The following is an 18,342-nucleotide window of genomic DNA, read 5'->3' on the forward strand; positions in this document are numbered from 1 at the left end:
AAAAAAAAGAAAGAAAAAGAAAAAAAAAAGTCTATCAATGCAACCCAGGAAACTAGAAACAATCAGTGCAACATTCTGATGCAATATGCATACGTGAAACACTAATTTTCATTTTAATCTAATCTATACCCTTGATCTAGGGCCTAAAGCCAAGATTTAATCGAAATATGCTCAACCTCAAAGCGTCTACTTTTCTGTTCATTTAGCAGACCGGATTACCGAGCTCACTAATCCACTAACCGTGTACTGGAGTCCGTATTAACGGACAATAGCCCTTAAGAAGAGACCCCGTGGACAGACCGAGAAAACCAATCTGGTGCCCTGACACTTGCAACCAGGCAGAGAGTTCCACGGCGCCGAACACACCCTAGGCTGAATGCATTCAAAGGAGGCACCCGACACACGCACGATCGAGAAACGCGAGCCGGGTTAGCGGCCACGGTCCCCCAAACCACGGGAATTTTTCGCCTCCGTCTGCTCCCACGTTCTAAGACACAGTGACAGAAAGGCAGAGAGGGGGGCGGCCGCAGAAATGGATACAGGTCAAGTCTAAGTCGAATCCATCCTCCTGATATCTCCTTTTGTTTCTGCTAACGATCTCTTTGATGATGGCTGTCATGTCTGGGAGCCTGTGGCTGAAGAAAAAGGAGGAGAGAGATGGCAGAAGCGGCTGGTGGCGGGGCTTCTTCTGCAGGATGGAAATGGCTCTGGACTTGGCGGTGGCGGATGCCCCTCGCTCTGCCGCCGCCTGGCTCTGGACCGCAGCCGGGTAATGGCTGCTGCGGCGGCTGCTGGATGGTTGCAGCGACGGGGCCTGCTTCTCCTCAGCAGCCAGAGGCCTGGCCGCGGCGGCCGCGGGACGGGGAGACGACGGGTGATCCGCGGGACGGCTGCCTCCGCCGGCGGCCTCCGGAGCCCGGGCCGGGGGGGGTGCGGCGGCGGCGGAGGGGAGGTTTAGAGCCGGCCCGGGTCCCTGGACGTGCCGCCGCCGCCGCCGCCGTGTTGGAGGCAGTAGGAGGGGAGAGACCAACTCTCCGGCGGCCCCAGCCCTGGAAATGGTGACAGGCGACTCCGGCCCCCTCCCCGGGGCTGCAGCCGCCGCGGCCGCCGCCGCCGCTTCTCCCCCCCGCTCCAGGAGCGGGAGGTGCCGCCGCCGCCGCCGCCGCCGCCGCCGCCGCGCCTCAGCCGGCTCCCGCCCGGGCCCGCGGCTTCCACCGTCCCTTGCACGAGAAGCCGAGCGAGAGGCTGCACGGTTAGAAGAGAGGACGAGGAGGAGGCGAGAGACGCCGCCGCTGCCGCCGCCGCCGGCCGGCCGGCTCCCCGAGGGCGCTGCCCCCGCGGCTGCTCACGGGCGCTGAGAGGGGCTCTGGGCCGCGGCCGCCGCCGTCTCTCATCTCCCTCGCCTGAGCGCGGCCTCGCCTCACAGCGGCTCAACTCTCAAACTTCCATCATGGCTGCAGCTTCCGAGAGGAGAGAGCGGAGCGCAGCCGCGGCTCGGCGCCCCGGCGCGTATCCTGCCGCAGTGCACAAAGAGTCCCGCCACATCACCGCCCGCCGGCCCGCCCGCCCCCTCCGCCGCCGCGCCGGGAGCCCGGCGCCTGGGAGCCCGAGGGGAGGCGGGAGGCGGGCGCGACCGCGCCGGGGGAGGGAGGGACGCGGCGGGGCAGGGGCGGCAGCTCCGGGGGCGAGCGCCGGGCCCCCGGCCTGCGGGCGCCACTGAGCATGCCCAGTGCGAGCGCCCAGGGCTCGCTCGAGCTTGTGCGAGACGCCCGTCAGGAGCTGCACTTGCCGCGGCTGCTTTTGCAGCAGCGCGGGGCTGGGGGGGCGGGGGGGAGGGGGGTGGTTGGAGAGGGAGCGGGCGGTGGATGTAGAGGAGGGGGGAGATGAGCGGAGCCTCGGCCTGAGCCCACAAACCCGGCGGGGACAGGGACGGCCGAAGGTGGAAGCTCCGGGGTGCGTGGAGGGGTGTCACTGACCGGGGCCTGAGGTTACCTGTGCACAGGTGGGGAGGACCAGGTGACCCGCGCTGGTGGGGGTACAGGGAAACGAAGGCACGGCCCCTGCCGCGAGGGCACCCCTCCCCCCTGCCACCGCCCCCAGACCTCCCCGGCCCGGCCTTGCAGCCTTATCCTCCTTTTGCACCGCTGCCGGATCACGGTCGCTCGGGGCGACCCGCCTGCAGCAGCCTTTGCCGAGAAACCCTCCCTCCTTGTCCGCCCCCCACCCGTGTTCTCCAGGTGTCAGTCTCAGCACAAAGAACAACCCCCTATTGTGTCTCCGTGTGTATCACCTCATCCGGCTCCCTCTCACCGCCCCACCTCCCGCTTCCCCGGCAGCTCGGCTCCTTCGCCCTAAAAACGAGAGCTGGCAATCGAGCGCGCTGTGTGGGAGCACATCGCTCCCGAATTTCTAGGTCCCCAAGGACCACTGCCCGCGTGGACCAAAAGAGGACCCGGGAGGAGGGGACCCAACCCGCAGCCCCCCGCATTGCCCCCTGGAGGGCTGAGCATCCCTCCCCTCGGGGCTCCAGCTAGGTTCTCCACGACCGGCTCGGGGCTCGGGGACTGCCTCGCCCCGCCCCTTTCGGGCCGCTGTGAAAACCCGGCCGGATGGATCGCCGAGGGCCGGCTTCCGCGCTCGCCCCAGCCGGGCTGCGCAGCCTGGCGGCCGGGGCTGCCCGGGCCCGAGTGTGAAATACGGGACGGTAGGAAGCGACAGCCCCTGCGAGTGGGCGGGGCCGAGGAGACCTAGGCGGGTTCAAAAGGAGGTGGAGGGATACGCGGGCCGCAGTCGGAACTACTTTCAGGAGGAGGTCACGTGTGTTCCTAGTTGGGGAACTTTCCAAATTCCCACTCCCCTATGATGGCTTGGGAGGCAAGTGCTTCGCCTTCTTCGCCCGGGGTGCTCCTGCCTGGTCCCGGTAGCGGGACCCCGAGCCTCCGGGTCGCCGCGGAAGAGCAGGCGCAGACGGGCCTCCGGCCCAAGCACGGTCGGTGCTGGCGCCTGGGAAGCTGGTTACACAAGCACCCACATTCAAGCACGTGCCCCCGCCTCCCCGCACCGCTGGCCGCGGTCGCCGATTCTCGCAGACCACCGAGGGAGAGCTCCTGAGCCGGTCCCACCCTTCGCGTGCTACCTGCCGAGCAAGCTGAAGGGCCAAGACCCGAGATCGGAGCTCCGGGTCGGCCAACACTGCGCGTTCCCAACCGTGGGAGAACGGGCTGGGCCCCGGGGGTCTGGCATCTCCCTCGCTAGCGCCCTGCCCCTTAGGGCGAACCCTTCCGCGCTGTGCTCACAGGGCAAAAGGGTATCTGCTGCAGCAGCCCGCTGCTTGAATTCACCAGTGTTGCAACAAACTTCCAGTCACTACCCCAGAGCTGGTGAGCGCGCCCCACCTACTGTAGACTCAGCCGAGTGACTTATCTGGTCCGAGAACCTAGTCAATGGCCGTCAGCCCAGAACAAACCTGTCAAGTCTGCCTACAGCCCCGATTGGTTGAACTGTCCCCGTGAGAGAGCTGGTTCAGAAATTCTGAGAACTGGAGCGCATTGCCCTGACACTGATCAGCTGCAAAGTGAGTTGTCCGGTTTCTGCTTGAAGAGAATGAGCACCCCATCAACACGAATCTAGGAATTTCTTCCTTTTCCTTCCCCTGGGAAGTAGAACTCAAGCAGACAGTTGAGTCCAAAGTATCGGAGTTGAAACCTAGGCTGAGGCGCTGGATCGTTTTTCTTTTCTTTTTTTTTTTTTTTTTTTCTTTTTCTTTCTTTTTAAAAATCTGGGAGAATGGAACCAATTTGCATGTGTATTGCAGTAATTGTGAGTAGGTGCCTAGGAAGGTCTAAAAGGATTTATTCGGTGTCGGAGAAAGAAGATTGCACATCACGGTTGCAGGCAGCCCCTTTAAGACTAGAAACCCCAAGAGAGCTTGCTTAGAAGCCACAGGCCATTACCTAATTCCAGGACTACTAATTAAACCAGGGATATTTACAGTGTTCTTACAGATCTCTGAGGCTCCATAACACTTTGCATTTATATACAACATCCTTTTAAGATAGCTCTGCAGGAGTTAGCAACCTGCTGAAGCTTCAGTGTGGATATTCATTGGAGGCTGTTTTCATGCACGGTCCTGGTCAGCTTGCAGGAGGTGGAGGCCACAAGTGGAAAAGGAAAGGGGGGTGGGGTGGTAATCTGGAAAGAGTAGGAGAAAGGCCTCCGTTTGGTTTCCAAAAATGAAAATCCTGTCCACACCACCTAGGTTGAGCCAGAGATTTATTTTACAAATAACCAATGATAAGGAGTCCCTGATTTCTAGGTGTTTCACAAGATGCAGGGTAAGAAACTGAGCTGTGTGTGCCCCCATTGAGTAGCAAATACCAGTTGGTGCGGAAAGGGAAAATGAGGAGGACGGTAAATGAAGGGAGATAGATTGGGAAGGGGTAAAATGCCCCACCTTTGTTTCTCTGGTTGCTGGTCTTGTCTCCAGAGTCCCTGCTGTTAGCGTGCCCTACTTTGCCCCTCCCCTGGAGCCTACCCTGTGTAAGGATTAGTCGCACAGCCTCTGCGAAGTTCTGAAATCCACTTCCTGGGAAGGAAATGGGTTCATTCCTGCCCCTTAGGCCTGAGGAGAGAGGATGCTTTTCCATTCCCATGGCACAGAGTTATTCCAGAGCAGAGGGAGTGTGCACCACCAGCACCAAAGTGCTGGAATGTAAGACTGGCCACAGCACTCCCACTAGCAGAGGGAAGGAAATGGGACCTGAGTCTGCTGCCTCTCTGCACATGCGGTCCCTCTACTTCTCTCTAGTGGTGAACGAAAGGATCACCGCTGTTGGCCGACATCTGGCCAGCCTGACGGCAGTATCAGCTAGTTACTAGGAGTCACCGCTTAAAAACCTCCACCCCTTACCAGTGTTCGTTAAACAGACTCCTGAAGGAAATTTTGTTTTCGATTTTTATTTTCCTTCACGTCTTCCTTCTACCCAAGAGATCTCCTTACCCAAGTGGTAGAGCTGAAACCTCTAAATAGCTGACCCTGTCTAATATACAGAAAGCTTAAAATCTATATGTTGTTTTTCAACTTCAATTGCAAAGAGCTGCTTGGCTGTACAGATGTTACAATACATTGGTTTCCAGGCACTTCAGTTCTTTACCTGTCTGGATTCAGAATGCCTTAGGGAGAAACAGAAGCTTGTAACAAAGGGAGAATTATATAAAGCTTCAGGGAGACTGACTATGTAGAATAATTAGTAAACATGATAAACCAGCTTTAATTATAGTTGCTAACAGCTGATTCCAAAACTATATTGTTACGACACCCAAAGAATGTCCAAAGAAAATAGCTTTCTTATTTTCTTTGATAAATGAAATGGCCAGCAACTTGACATGGCTGATATAAATAGTTGATATGCTCTTTGTAGATTCCACTGCTAAAATGTCTTTTGTTGAACACTGATTGCCATAATGCCTTTAACATCTCCCACACAGTGACCTTTCAAATAGAGATCTAAATCAATGGCTTTAATTTTTTAAGCAATCTTTTCTATTTTTATTTGTTTTACCACGGTTTTCTGAATAGTACAGAATAGAAAATATAATAATTATAGGTTTGAATTTAAACCACCCTATTTTTGCAAGGGTCCAAGTCTTCTCCCCTTATTTCATTTATCCTAATTACAAATATTGCTGTTCTTTTAAATAAAGGCATTTTACCCAAGACAGTTCTCCAGAAGGCACTACAAGTAACCGTATCCTAAAAAAGAATTTCCCATGCTTGCCCGCAGGCTCTCCTGGAGCTCTTGCACATGGGTCTCCTTTCACATCGCAGTAGAGAGGTGTGCTAGATGAAATTCTCACGCTCAGAGAAATGAGGGTGGGGCTGAGAATTCCTGAGGGAACCACAGAGCAGACACAGGCGCTCACTGTGTCCAAGTGGCATTCAGAAACTGTGAGTCGGACCAGAGAGATGGGAAAGACAAGCCCTAACATGATCAATCCGTTTTGACTGTTTTACTCTCCAACCTGGCCCTGGCTGTTGCATATTCTGCCTTTAGTACTAACTCCAGCTGGAGTCCTATGGAGCACATATTCTGCTTTCCAGCTCTGCCAATAATAGAGAAGGGCAATAGTCTGTACGTACCGGCAGGTACTGGGGCATTTGCCAGGTGCCTTCCAGAGGGGCCTTCTTTCATGTGGGCACAGGAGGGACATGCAGAAGGACTCGGGGGCCCCGTGCCTCACTCCCACCAGTCCTTCCCTTAAGAGCATCCTTGTGGCTTCTGAGGCACCACGTTGTTTGAAAAATTAACAGCACCTTTTTGAAAGATGAAGTAAGTGGAGGCCTCTGAGTGGTTCAGTCTGTGAAGCGTCTGGCTTCAGCCTGGGTCTTGATCTCACGGTTCGTGAGTTCGAGCCCTGCACGGGGCTCTATGCTGGCATCTCGGAGGCTGGAGCCTGCTTCGGGTTCTGTGTCTCCCTCTCTCTCTCTGCCCCTCCCCTGTTTGTCTCTCTCTCTTAAAAATAACTAAATGGTAAAGGAATTTTTCTGAAAGATAAAACGAGACAAACTGTTTAAAGTATCTTTCTTTGTCTTTTTCATGGTATGGCATCTTTTATCTCCATTCATCCGTTTAATTATCCAGTCAACCAATATTTGGGAGTCTGTTATGTGCTAGTTCTGTGCTAAGCTCTGTGGACAGAGCGATGACTGTGGGTGGCATATGAGCTCCAGCTTTTATGGAATTTAGTCTCCTTGAAAACCTGGCTTCTTTATCTGACACGGTTACAACCTCTTCACAGCCCGTGGAGTGAAGTGAAAGCAGGAGAAAAAAACCTGATATTTGATAACGGCTTTATTTACCTATTGCTGCATTGCAAGCCACCGTGAGCTTAGAGGCTTCAAAGAACCACCACCCCTTTCTTTCTCACAATCCTACAATTTGGAAAGGCGCAGCTGGGCCGTTCCTCTGCCTTCCCATGCAGACAGTGCGGGGGAGGGGGCAGACGTGGGGGCCTTTAGCTGTGCATCTGGCTGGGGCTGGAATGGCCAAGACGGCTTCACCACCCCAGCTCCTTTATGCTTCTTTACAGGTTGGGTCCCAAAAGAGAAAGCAGAAGCTACAAGGCTTCCGAAAGCGGGGGTTCGGAAGTCCCGGAACAGCACTTTCATGGCTCGCGGCCAGAGCAGGCCACAGGGCCAGCCCAGATGCCAGGGGACAGCAAAGAGACCACCTGGAATAGGACGAATTATGGGCGGTCATATTGGGACACACTCCCAACATAACAGTTCACACGCGCACACACCCACACGCTGACCTGCAAAATCCGCCCCGTCCCTCCCGGGAAATTGTCATTCTGCGTAGCGCCGGCTCTGAGGACACGCGCTAGGCCCAGGTGTGGATGAGGCATTTTAGAGGCTGCTCCGCTTCTCTGGAGACCTGTGAGCTAAAAGGGCCAGTTCCATTCACAGCGGACAGTGCTGAGATGGGGCAGGGTAACCATGACACGAACTCGTGTCCGAGGCTGGCAACAGGGCAGGCACGAAACAACCGCCATCCATAGCAGTCCCCAAAGCCAGCCTAGCACTGGCAGCCTCACTCTGGGGACCCACACCTCCAGCAGGGTCTGGTTCTTCTCTCCGGGAGCCTCCCGGACCACCGTTCTGGGCTCCCTGCGCTCAGGGGCAGGCTGTGACCTGTGAGGGAGGCTTCCTTTTCCATAAGACACTGCCTGTCCTTTACAGGGGGACGGCTTCTCTCAGCCTGTGTCCTATCCATAGAAACTTGGGGAGCCCAGTGGCTCTTTTTTACATTTAAACCGTCTCTTCTTTAGTTTAGGCTGGTGGTGGTTTTATCAATATAATTGTCATTAGAATGTTGTGGGTTTTCTAGGACTCTTATTGGAGTTTACTCCTTGCCCACAACAACTGTGCCCACAAAGCCACATCTATAATTCTTCCAAAAACAAACTTCTGCCTGCTTTGGGTCAAGGAAGCTGCTGTTGGACTCCTCTGAAGATTTCTTCTTAGAAGCCCTTCTGACTAGCTGAGAGGGTCTATGAGACAACATCTTAAAATGTTGACAGGCCTTAACATAAGAGTCTTGATTGGATCATTACCTGGAGGCCACATTTAACAGGCCCCCTGAGGCCATTTCTTACTTTGAGGCTATTGCTGACTCAAGAGAATCTCCTAGGCCCTGTCTATTTCCTCTACATTCTGCTTGAAAACTGAATAGTTCCTTTTTTAACACATCTCTCTCTTGTAACACCATCACACATCACTAAAAGCCAAATGATACTTTGAACACTCAGCTTGAAAATCCCTGTTGCCAGATTTACAAGTTCATTAGGTACATTTTTCATCTTCTGTTTTACTGCACACAAGGACTACCAAATATTTTGCCACCATATAGCACCGTTTCTCCAGCCTCTAATACAATTTACGCACCACTCTCAGAGCCTCCACTAAGATCCTCCTTCCCAGACTAAGGAGATGATATCAACTAAATGCAAATGCAGGATCCTAGGTTGGATTCTGAAATGGAAAAAGAACATCTCCAGAAAAGCTGGTGAAGTTCACTTAAGGTCTGTAGTTTATGTTAATTTCCTGCTTTGGGTAATTTATTATTATTAGGGCAGCTGGGTGAACTCTGGTACACGAACTCTATCGTTTCTGCAACTTTTCTGTAAGTCTAAAATTGTTTCAAAATAAAAATGTTAAAGACGAAGTTAATTTAAAAAAAAAGAGAGAGAGAGAGACAGAGAGAGAGTTCCTTCATCCTTCATCACCTCTGCAATCTCTACCCAATGCCTTGTCCCAAAGCTGATGCCTCATGTTTTCAATTCTCTGGTTTTAGATTTTTGTTTAGATTTTTGTTGTGCCAGCACCCAACTTTCAGGCATCAATTTCTGTTATTTATTGTGCAGAACACACTACCCCAAAATGTAGCAGCTTAAAAGAGCGTCAACCATCTTCTTGCTCACCATTGTGCCATCTGGACAGAACATGACAGTGACAGCTTGTCTCTCCTTCATGGAGTGTCGGCTGCGGCAGCTTGACTTGGTCTAGAGGACCCAAGATGACTTGCACCGCATGGCTGGTGGTTCAGCTGGAGTGCTGCAATGGCGAGGGGCTGGACCGATCTCCCTCCTGAGGGTCTCATCCTCTAGAGGCATCTGTCAGGCCTTTCTCTTCCGCAAGGCGGTCAGCCTTCTTTACATGAGGATCGTCTTCCAAGAAAGCAAAAACTGAAATTGCCAGGCAGACACCAGAATTGTAACAGCATCACCATTAGCCTGTAAGAGACTGTCACCATTACAGGAAGAAGAAGAGACTCTACCTCTGAGTTGTAAGCACGTACAGAAGTGGAGAAATCACTGGTGGTCACCTCCCACCACGACCCCGGCACACTCCCCTAGAAAGGACTCCTCCAAACACACGATCCTCCGTGCTCAATTCTTTTTAGAACCTCTACCTGTTAGGAATCGCTATCAGCTGGCTATTTGATCAGTAATGGAGTGCTTTCTGTTTGTTATTGATCTTGCTCCTTAACCCTACAGTGTCTTCATTTGCTCTCTCATGTAGTTTACATGCATAATTCTCCAGTGCGATTAATATGTGCCGCAAAAATATTCATCAACATTTAGAGATAAAACAGAAGTGATAATACATATACAGGTATTTGTGTACATCCATAGAAAATATCTGATGGAATAAACAAGAGAGAAAATAATACGGGTTATCCCTAATGACAGGATGGGGAGGGAGGAGAATTCCTCTCTCCATTTCTTTCTGTATGGGTTGACGGTTCTTTACAATGATCATTTAGTGTTTTCATAAGGTAAAAAAGTGATCTCATCCAACAGAATGAAGTCTAACAATACAACAAATGCCTATTGTCAGAAGAATACCAAATAAACCAGGGAGACAGCTCAATTCTGATTTCCATTTTTAAATAAATAAGCACTGGGGCGCCTGGGTGGCTCAGTCGGTTAAGCGTCCGACTTCGGCTCAGGTCACGATCTCGCGGTCCGTGAGTTCGAGCCCCGCGTCAGGCTCCGGGCTGGTGGCTCAGAGCCTGGGAGCCTGCTTCCGATTCTGTGTCTCCCTCTCTCTCTGCCCCTCCCCCGTTCATGCTGTGTCTCTCTCTGTCTCAAAAATAAATAAACGTTAAAAAAAATTTTTTTTTAAATAAATAAATAAATAAATAAGCACACTAAGAAAGTTCTAGAATTTATGCCTAAATGCCTATTTGGTATCTGCTGCACCCCAGAAATACATGAGAATATCTGTCATGAGTGATGGCTAGTGTGGAAGACGTGTTACATCTTACCCCAAATACCCTCTCTCCCTAGATCAACTGCCTCCACTGACTCTTTGTGCTACTTAACAACTTTTCCTGCTCAAAGAAAATATCAGAAACAATCATCTGGTATCACAGTACAACTATTATTTAAGGCAGTGGCAAACCGCTTTGTAATCCCAGAGTATGAGAGCTAGAAGACGCCTCAAAGTCTCTTGGTCCACCAATCCCATTTTACAAGGGGTTTTTAGGCCCAGATTACATAGCTACTCGATGAGGGACGCGGGATGGCAGCCTGGGAAAATTCGTACTGCTCCATCCGTGATTAAGGATGGGAAGAAAACTTCACTTTTATAAACACCTGAAGAAGTTGATCAGAGAGAAATTTGGTTTAGAGATACTTTTAATAGTATTTTGAAGCCTTAGGCAGGGGTGAATGAAGAGAAGGGAAGGCTGCCTAAGGAGGGACGATAAGTAGGGTGGAGGATAGGGGAAGACAGGGATGAGTGAACAATACGATTTCTGAGGCTCACTCGCGTGCCCTTAAGTGGGGCAATTCATTAGATCAGGGGATGAGGGCTTTAAAGATCAAACATGAAAACGTGAGTTGTTCCATGTTGCTAATTTGCTTCTCCTCCTCAGTGCTAAGATCACTGGGAGAGTACCTCCCAAGAGACGATGTAAAAGAGGCAGCCGTTACATATGGACTGAAAAAAAGGAAGGGGACCGTGCTCTAGAAAGGAAGGGAACGCCAAGCGGCGGGAATAGAGCAAACAGCGCCACCTGCTGAAGGGCCGGAGTCGGTGTAAATGGCGCACCACGCAGTCGTGGGCGGGGTGGGGGGGGTGAGGGGGTGGGGGGCGGGTGTCTTCCGCAGGGCCGAGAACCAGATGATGGATCTATTTGCCGTCTGAACAGGTCATTGTAGAGAGAAAGTTTAATTCTGGATCTCACCAGGCCACTTTGCGCCAGAGAAAGGTCAGCTGGTTCCTGGCAGGAAAGTAAGAGAGTACTGCGTCTCTGCTTGCCTCTCTTCCACGAATATTTATGCCTGTTAGTTCTGAACTTTCCCCCAAGACCGAAACCTCAAAATAATAAAATATACTCTGCTGAGACCAGATAAAAGGGACATGAGAAGAAGGAGCAATACAAAGACGTTTATTCAAGTAACACGTTCACGTGGTTAGGAATTCCTAGTGGCCCACTAAATACCCTTCCCCAGATAAGTGTCTTTTTTTCTTTTACACTTCCCATTTTTTCCTCTTTAAAAAAAAATTTTTTTAAGTGATCTCTGCACCCAATACTGTAATCCACAACCAAGAGATCAAGAGTGGCACCCCTTCCTCTTGTACAAACACACGTACATGGAGAAGGCTGGGAAAGGTGCTGATCCTTTGTGGACAGCCTGTTTTCCCACACTACAATGCACTGAATGTCTGTGTCCTCCCCAAAACCTTGGGTTAGTTTCAACCCAGGTATTAGCAGGTAGGCCTTTGGGAGGTGACTGGGTCCGAAGGAGGGGAGCCCTCACCAATGGGATCAGTGCCCTTAGGAAAGAGGCCTGCCAGAGCGCCCTCCCCTTCTGCCACCCAGGTGAGGTTCCCGGTGGAAGACAGCACCCCATGAATCAGGAAGCACACCCACACCAGACTGAACCTGACCCTGCAGGCAGCCTCATCGCGGACGTTCAGCTTCCCAATCTGTGAGAAGTAAACTTCCACTGCTGAGAAGCCACCCAGGACGCGGTATTCAGTTACCGCAGCCCAAATGGACCGAGTCACCCTCTTCCTCCCATCCTTCCCCCCTCCTTGCCCTGCCCTCTTTCTTGCCATTCTCCTCCCTCCTAGTCCCATTTTCCTCGTACATTTCAAGGTACCTATACATTTCAACGTTCCCCTGATTAATACACTGGCACGGCCAGGAGACAGGTGGGAAGGTGACGTCTGCCGTGCAGCCAGGGCCCACGGCTCCAAGGGCCGTAACTCCCACCGCACATGATACTACTGCCTCATGCCTTTGGATTTTCAGCCACAGGAATACAGACGGTACCCTTAATTTCATTTTTTCCACCTAACCTAGCAGCCCAATGGCGGGGGGCACTAATTTCCCTGGTTCCACTTCGTGACAAAATATAGCAGTTCTAGATCCTATGCTTCATAGCCTTCTTGTTAACATGTTTTAGGATTAAGAAGTTCGAAAGGTACTCTCATTGTGATTTAGATTTTTCTATCTTGTAGCAACTTCAGAAAGAATACCATAGAAACACCTAATGTTGTCAGACCTAACCTAAAAGGGAAATTTTATCTTTTCTAAAAACAACAGATAAACAGTTTTCTTTGGTAGATTTTTGCTAATTAATTGTACTTAAATATGTTGCATTTTTTAGAAGATGTACAGGTTTTACATTTCAGGAAACTCTAGAGGAAAAGGGAGTGCATAAGAAAAAGGTCTAAGAAGAAAACAAACAAAACAGATCCTTATTTACTTAGCTCTGAGACTGAAGTCTTATGTGAAAGTTCTTTCCTGGATGTAGTACCTTTGCCCTGGCTGTCTCCCAGAGTGAGGTCCCGGGCCCCTGGCTGCTAGAGCTCATGGGACCACCCCCTTCCTAGGCCACCTGTTGAAGTAAGTAGAAGAGAGGCCTTAATTAAGATGTACCTTATGACTAATGCGTTCTTGTGGACTTGCTGTTAAACATTTTATTCTTTTATTATTAGGTCTTTATAAAGATTTTTAAATAACTTGTAACTGCAAAATAAGACTGTCTGCATTTCAAATCCTGTTTATTTTACAATGTGGAGGCATTTGTCCTATTAACTGGGCAGCCTTTCCTTATGATTTGAATCTGGCACATTAAATCTTCTGTTTTTAAAGTAGAATTCTCCTGCCTGAGGATGGCCATCATTCTATTTTCAAAATGTACTGTCCCTTTTAATAATATCCAGAAATTAGCCAACCAGAAAATTTTGCCCTAAGAATAGGCTATGTTACCTTGGTGGCTTACTTGACTTGGGTTTGCTGTGAGATGCTAGGTCAAGCCATCCTGACCTCCAGTTCTCCCAAAATGCACAAAATATGTTTAATAACCTTCTCCACTAGACATCTATTTTGCAATGAACAATTAAAGGCATTTCTGCTTCAGGGCACAGAGCACAGACCAAGTACAGTGCTGTTTTTGTCCCACCTCAGTTGATGTAGACTAAGGACGCCCTTTAAAAGAAAGAAAGTTATGAATAAAAATAGGGTGTCACAAAGCAAATCATAGAAACGGATGAAGAGTCTCATCGAACTCTGGTGCGTACCACTCGTCGGCCACCAGCTGTTTGAATCCAATGACCATGGGATTTTCCTAAAGTTAGAAAACTCCTTTGACTCACATATGGGGACCTTCGGAGGGGACTTCTCCTGAATCCTTGGGAGGCAGAGCCATGTCCTCAGCGACGTGGGTTCGATGAACCGGCCACACAGCTTAAGAGACAGCAATTCCAGTGCTGGGTATCAACCTCAGAGTAGGAGCTTCAAACTAGAGAACGGAGGCCCGCAGCCAGTTTTCAGCGGGTAAATCCAGACCTTTATCTTCCATGTACGTTCCGCCTACAGCTGAACTACCTGAGAACCAGTGTAGTTAGGTGGCCCCGTGGTTCCTAGTCCCTACCTCCCCTTCATAGAGGCCCTTTCTCCACTTTAAAACAGAAAGGGATACCTGTCTCCATGTGAATGCTAAACGATATATTGCCCCAAAGGCAAAAACCTGAAAGGAGCTAGAGATAACCTGAAACAATGATATTAATGTTGAGAAGCTGAATGAGTTTACCGACTAACAAACACAAACACTTTTGAATGTTAGCCTAACATTACCTGTTTCCTAGTGAACTGACAGAAGACCCATGCAAAGTGTTCACTGATAAATCGTTAAAAATAAGACCACTAAGCGATGTGTGGCATATAATATGGAAAGCTTTCAAATAAATGAGCAACGTCACCTACACAATTTATTCCAATGGCCATCTACTTATTTATGTGAACAATATTCCTCAGTGTTTACAATATGAAAAGCAAAACCTGGGGATAAACTGATGTCTCCTTCTAGAAATAAGTAAAATTCATTCATGATCTACAAATGAATTTCTTAGTGGGGGATGGGCCAGATGGGTGAGTGGCATTAAGGAGGGCACTTGTGATGAGCAGTGGGTGTCATATGTAAGTGATGAATCACTGGGCTCTACTCCTGAAACCAATATTGCACAATATTCTACTCCAGAAACCAATATAACTAACTAGAAGTTAAATAAACACTTGAAACTAACTAACTAAATAAAAATACACACATAAATAAACAAATGTAAATAAGAGCATTGCACAAATAGGCATATTTAGAATCTTCTCAGGAGATGAAATGGTAAACTTTGGCCTCAGAAAAATAAATACATCAATTAATTAATTAGTTAGTTGGTTAATTAATTAATTATCAGAAGAAGGAAAAAATCAATTTTTAAAGCTCTGTTAACTTATGTTTAATAATTATTAACCTTTAAAAGCACTTTATTGTCGGGAGGGGGACAAAACATAAGAGACTCTTAAATATGGAGAACAGAGGGTTACTAGAGGGATTGTGGGAGGGAGGATGGGCTAAATGGGTAAGAGGCATTAAGGAATCTATTCCTGAAATCATTGTTGCACTCTATGCTAACTAATTTGGATGTAAATTTAAAAAAATTAAATAAAATAAAATAAAAGCACTTCACTGGTCAATTATGAACTAAAAATAATGATGATTCAGAAAAACCCTTAACCATTAGGAGTATTATGGTCAAGGAAAGTTAATGTAATTTAATTTAAAATTTACATATACATTGTGTCGTAGGGAAATATGGTAAGTGACCAATAAAAAACATTCACATATCATGTGTAATACATTCAGATAAAAATCTGTAGATTTTTAGCAGTAGAAAGAAAATTCAAGCGCAGAAGGAAAAAGAAGTGATGTAAAATTTCCCACTGTAAGAGACCTTGTTCATACTGTTAACATTTGATGGATAATAGTGAGTATCAAATCACTCAACTGGATACACTGAAGAATTCTACTTTTAAATGCTAATGTTTACATTACAAGGAAATTAATTCCTTTGCAACTACTGAAAGTTATGTCGTCTCCTTCTGTTTAGAAAAATCTATTTAAATATATGAATAGTTTCAAAATTAAATCCGATTTTCCAACTGACCACAATATAAAGTTAGTGACAACAAAAAACAGGAATAAGAGCAATAATGATATTATCTACCACCAGTTTTTATTACTAACATTTGTTGACAACATTCAGAAATGTCTAATGTTGAAGTCCCGGTAAAAAGTTTAATTCCAATTCTAAATGTATAAGGAGGCAAAGTTTTTCCAAGTTGTGGGGTAAGCTAGCAAGTAAGTTTAAAGACCCCCATCCTACAGGAACGTTCGTATATGTCATACAAACACATACATAGGGATGTGCGCACAAGTATCTGAAAGAGCAAAAAGTCAGAACCTAAACGTCCATCAATACATTCAAGTAAAATGTGATATTTTCATGCAACAGAGTGTTACATACCAGGTTAGAAGGACTAGATTAATTTATCAACATGGGAATATCTCAAAATTTACCAGACTGTAGTTAAATGTCATCCTCAGACTTACAGTGGGTTCATCTTTCTCTCATTTCCTATCCTTCTCACAACAGAGAAACCAGTCCAGGAGGCAGGAGATCCACAGGCTGTGTGACATCATCCAAACCTTGACCCTGGAGCAGAGAACTTTGAATGGGTGTGTAACATGATCATATCGCAGCTACCATCCTGAAGGCTCCACAGTTGTCTGAGGCATTTTAATGACCACCCCCTGCAGGGAGTGGGGGAGGGGTATGAAAAGGGCCAAAGAACCAATCAGAAGGAAAAGAATTTCCCCATCGTCTTTTCTGAAATCTCTACTTGCCTGGAAAGAAGTAAGCTATTTAGGGTGGATACAGGAAATAATGATCTTGCATATATCAAATGCTGAGAAAAGCAGAAAGTGACTCTTAGCAAGAAATTAATTTCTGTGATAATAAAATCACAGTTCATGAGTTTGCTTCTGTAAGAATGCAAAATCCATAATGCCCACCAATGACAATTAAGTTCCTTGCCTATTTGCGTGAATGTCGTTCCTCTTTCTGCTTAGAAAAATCTACTTAATGCAACTACGTGGATGGAACTGGAGGGTAATATGCTAAGCGAAATTAGTCAGAGAAAGACAAAAATCATATGACTTCACTGCTATAAGGACTTTAAGAGACAAGACAGATGAACATAAGGGAAGGGAAACAAAAATAATATAAAAGCAGGGAGGGGGACAAAACAGAAGAGACTCATAAACATGGAGAACAAACAGAGGGTTACTGGAGGGGTTGTGGGAGGGGGCATGGGCTAAATGGGGAAGGGGCACTAAGGAATCTCCTCCTGAAATCATTGCTGCACGATATGCTAATTTGGATGTAAATTTTAAAAAATAAAAAATAAAATTTAAAATAAAATAAAAACTGATAAAAAAAAGAAAAATCTCCTTAAATATTTGAATATTTTCAAAATTAAATCCTGTTTTCCAACTGACCACAATATAAAATTAATGACAACAAAAAATGGAGATAAAAGCAATAATGATATTATCTACCACCACTTATCATTATTAACATTTGTTGGTAACATTTAGCAATCTATAAGTTCATTAAAGGACATCTATATGGTCTGATGAAGACCTCTGGCATCTTCACACTTTGTCTCTTAGGTCTCTGCATATGAGTTTTTATAGGGACAGCCTGGGGTGAGTACTATAATACAAATAATAATGAGTATTTACTGATTACATACTACTGTTAAGTGATCTACACAAATATATCTCCTGTATTTCTTACCCCTTGACCCTACCTATCCTGCCTCTTTACCACAAGTACTGAAGTCACCCCTCTCTTATAACAGCTGAGGCCTTATTACCATTTCTACAGTCTTCCACTTTCAGGAATTTTCTTGCTAAGGTCCCCAGTATTCTGCAAGTCCTCTCCCAGCAGATCCTCCTATCATTTTACCAGACATGCCCACACAGGTCCAAACCTCCAGAGTGAAGCAGCCTTCATACAGGTACCCCTACCAAAGCAGAGAGAGGGGAGAAAACAGTGTTATTGGATTGACTATATACATTAACCCTGATAATGTATATTGAAAGGAAGATGTAGGGCTGTGGTCCTGGACATAAAATTAAACTGGATTGCCACTGCTGGTAAATATTTCCAGCATTTTGCTGTGCTTAATTATTTCCTATCATTCCATAATTCTCTTCGGATCACAGACTGAAGAATTTCTTGAGTCAGATACTCTGGGTGTCAGTTTACAGCAAACACTCAACCTGAGTCACCTTTTGCTTCCCTATACCCCATTCATCGCTGCCTTACCCTAAAAAGGGAGGTACTCAACAATGTATACTCAGACCATAAATTCCTTGCAAGGCTATTACCTGGCAAGTTACTCAATCTCTCTGTTTGCCAGTGTCATCCACCGTATAGTGGGGACAATAATAGTACTGATTCATACGGCTGTTATAAGGATTAAGGGAAAAGAAATATATCTCTCCGAACAAGTCTGACACGTGGTAAACACTAAATGAGCATTCACTGTTAGCTGTTGTTATTACCAAGTGAGGAGATACAGCCTGTTCCTCTGTATTTTCCTTCTGCCATCTCAGACACCTTGCACGCTGTCCGCCATCTGGAAGCTTCCAGTAAATGCCGAATGAATGTCGAACAATTATCAACAAGTGCAAGATGGGAGATGATACAGGAACAAGGATTCCCCCAGTCCTTCAGGATGTCCCAATAAATAGTACGTTTAAAAGGATTTTAGGTCTTTTATTCATAGATCTTCTGTCGTACCAATGTTTCAGTTAACAGTTTAAAAAAGCAGCATTGGCCACTGAGTCACTCTAGAGTCTGGACTTGGTAATCAAATGGTCCAATCACACTGACCTGTCACATGCTTCTCTTAA

The 18,342-nt window shown here is 47.4% G+C and overlaps 2 protein-coding genes and 1 long non-coding RNA gene across 3 annotated transcripts in view; 1 reads left to right on the top strand and 2 right to left on the bottom strand.

Annotated features, from left to right (window-relative positions):
- Window positions 1–674, bottom strand: part of PTEN (phosphatase and tensin homolog) — a 91,837-nt gene extending 91,163 nt beyond the window's left edge. Inside the window, exon 1 of the mRNA XM_027049876.2 lies at window positions 541–674. Within this exon, the coding sequence (XP_026905677.1) occupies window positions 541–619 (79 nt within the window). The 5' untranslated portion in view covers window positions 620–674. The remainder of the gene's footprint in view (window positions 1–540) is intronic.
- Window positions 675–2,609: 1,935 nt separating this feature from the next.
- KLLN (killin, p53 regulated DNA replication inhibitor) lies at window positions 2,610–6,558 on the top strand. The gene is given in 3 exon segments (XM_027049874.2): window positions 2,610–2,666; window positions 2,709–2,941; window positions 2,943–6,558. Coding segments are annotated over 3 exon segments (459 nt in total). The 3' UTR covers window positions 3,112–6,558.
- A 3,646-nt stretch (window positions 6,559–10,204) lies between these two features.
- LOC128312708 (uncharacterized) lies at window positions 10,205–18,330 on the bottom strand. The gene is made up of 3 exons (XR_008292351.1): window positions 15,970–18,330; window positions 12,838–13,511; window positions 10,205–11,291 (listed from the first exon to the last, which is right to left on the bottom strand). It is a non-coding gene; the product is annotated as an uncharacterized LOC128312708 (long non-coding RNA).
- Window positions 18,331–18,342: the final 12 nt, after the last annotated feature.

The sequence above is a fragment of the Acinonyx jubatus genome, chromosome D2 (genome assembly GCF_027475565.1).
Source record: "Acinonyx jubatus isolate Ajub_Pintada_27869175 chromosome D2, VMU_Ajub_asm_v1.0, whole genome shotgun sequence".
Taxonomy (NCBI): domain Eukaryota; kingdom Metazoa; phylum Chordata; class Mammalia; order Carnivora; family Felidae; genus Acinonyx; species Acinonyx jubatus.